Genomic DNA, 1,828 nt, shown 5'->3' with positions numbered 1-1,828 from the left:
GCTGATATATACTTATTGCAGAAGCACATAACTCTTCGAAGTTCGTTCTTCTTGAAGCAAGATGTTCCATCGAATTGAGAATATCAGGAACCTTAGATTCCTTCATCGCATCAATCACATTCTTCATTAAATCCTTCCATCTTTGTTGGGTTCAAGAAGTTTAAATTGTGATTTGAGGTAAAATAATTCATTTTCTGTCAATGATTTTGACAGTGCCTTCAAAGCTGCCTTTGACTAATCTGAAAATCAAAATATCCAACGGGATTGCATGCTGACCTTGAAGCCATGGATGTGTAAGGGCATGTGCAGCTGTCATTCTTTTGCGCAAGTCTTTGTGAAGAAGCCCCATAGTGGATGCCAATATCATCAGAACGCAAACCTTTAAAAACGTCAGTTTTCAAAAGTGGTTTGTGGTCGAACCAGGACAAATTTGGAAAAACAAAGACATGGGTTTTTTCCATAATAGAATGAATTATATAACCCATTATATAACCCAGAAATCGTTTGCTTAAATTCATAACGGTCTAAGAGGAAATCGTGGTTCTTTGGGACCCTATTTTGGTAACTGTGTGAATAAAAACGGTTTTTTTACATTCATTGTGCTTCTCTACTTCTCCACATTACATATTTCTGCTATTCCCATCATGACCATCTTGGCTGACCGTCTCACCATCATTATCATTGACAAGCCCTTCAACTTTACGGTTACCTTGACTGCTGCGTCTTTCAGAATGACCCACGATAAACATGGGATTCACAGACACACAACCACCTTGAGGAAGAGCATGGGATCTTTTCCGAGGGCAATATCATGTGCTACTGTAAGCAGAAAGTTAATCCGGGAACGTATTGATGCAGCTGTGTCATTTACCATGTCTTCCGATAATTCTAATTCAGGCAGGGGAGGGGGAGGCCTGCTTATGAGAGCTGCGGCAGTTGCCCAGACAAACAAGATGGTGACCAAAAGGAGAAGCACATTGGCTACAAGTGACAATAGCGTGTACCCAGATTTCTCAAATAAAATCCATGCCACAGCAGCACCAGCAAGGATACCTAGTGATGTATTTCTTCGCCTCCATAACATCAAATCAGCCACGATTCCTCCTCCGAGAATTTCATGAACACTCTTTTGTCTGTTGAAGAGCCGAGATGGGTTCTTTTCATCAGTGGGCAATGTGGAGGTTGCCATCTTACCATTGGCAGAATTTTCTGACATTATCTTACAGATCTGAGTTGTTTCCTCTGCCTGGATCAAAATGGTAGATAAGACAAGTTGAATCGGGTAGCTTGACAGTAAGATCTCTCACTGAAATTACTTGGTTTATACTTCAACTGGGAACGAATTGTGGTTGCAGATCGCTCGAATATTAGTGTTAGTTTATTTTTAGAAATTTTCTATATTACTTTTTAATAGAATTTGTTTTTTTTTTATTTCTTTATTAAAAAAAATTTGATTTATTTGATTTGATTTGATTTATTTATTATTATTTTTTTAATTTTGTTATTAAAAAAAATTGACTTTCATTCTTTTGTTTAAAAAAAAAAAATTCACAAAATTCATGCAGGTTTGAAAATTAAAAATGGAACACTTGGAAACAAATTTTGAGGATCGATTTATCAAACATTTGGAGGATTCTATAAATGATGATTATCTTGTTTCAATAGCTTCAAGTTGGCATAACATATTTCTGTTGAATGCTTTTATATCACATACTAATATGTAGACCACAACAGATCTTTCTAATGCCAATCTTTTTTCTGAGCATATTTCATCTGACCCAAACAGGGAGTATTACTTTTCATGGTTATTTTAAGAATGGATTGATTT

The 1,828-nt window shown here is 36.2% G+C and overlaps 1 protein-coding gene across 1 annotated transcript; it reads right to left on the bottom strand.

The window, feature by feature from the left end:
• Window positions 1–754: 754 nt before the first annotated feature.
• On the bottom strand, window positions 755–1,327 carry LOC149176427 (reticulon-like protein B12). The gene has a single exon (XM_089421464.1). It carries the CDS (start codon window positions 1,214–1,216, stop codon window positions 755–757), a length of 462 nt encoding a protein of 153 aa, XP_089277590.1. The 5' UTR covers window positions 1,217–1,327.
• Between the last annotated feature and the right edge of the window lie 501 nt (window positions 1,328–1,828).

The sequence above is a fragment of the Pinus tabuliformis genome, chromosome 4_1, assembly GCF_031772625.1.
Source record: "Pinus tabuliformis cultivar Carrire ecotype Pingquan chromosome 4_1, CPIR1, whole genome shotgun sequence".
In the NCBI taxonomy this organism is placed as follows: Eukaryota; Viridiplantae; Streptophyta; class Pinopsida; order Pinales; family Pinaceae; genus Pinus; species Pinus tabuliformis.
The sequence above is the reverse complement of the archived record's forward strand: the minus strand, read 5'-3'. Positions and strand labels throughout refer to the sequence as shown.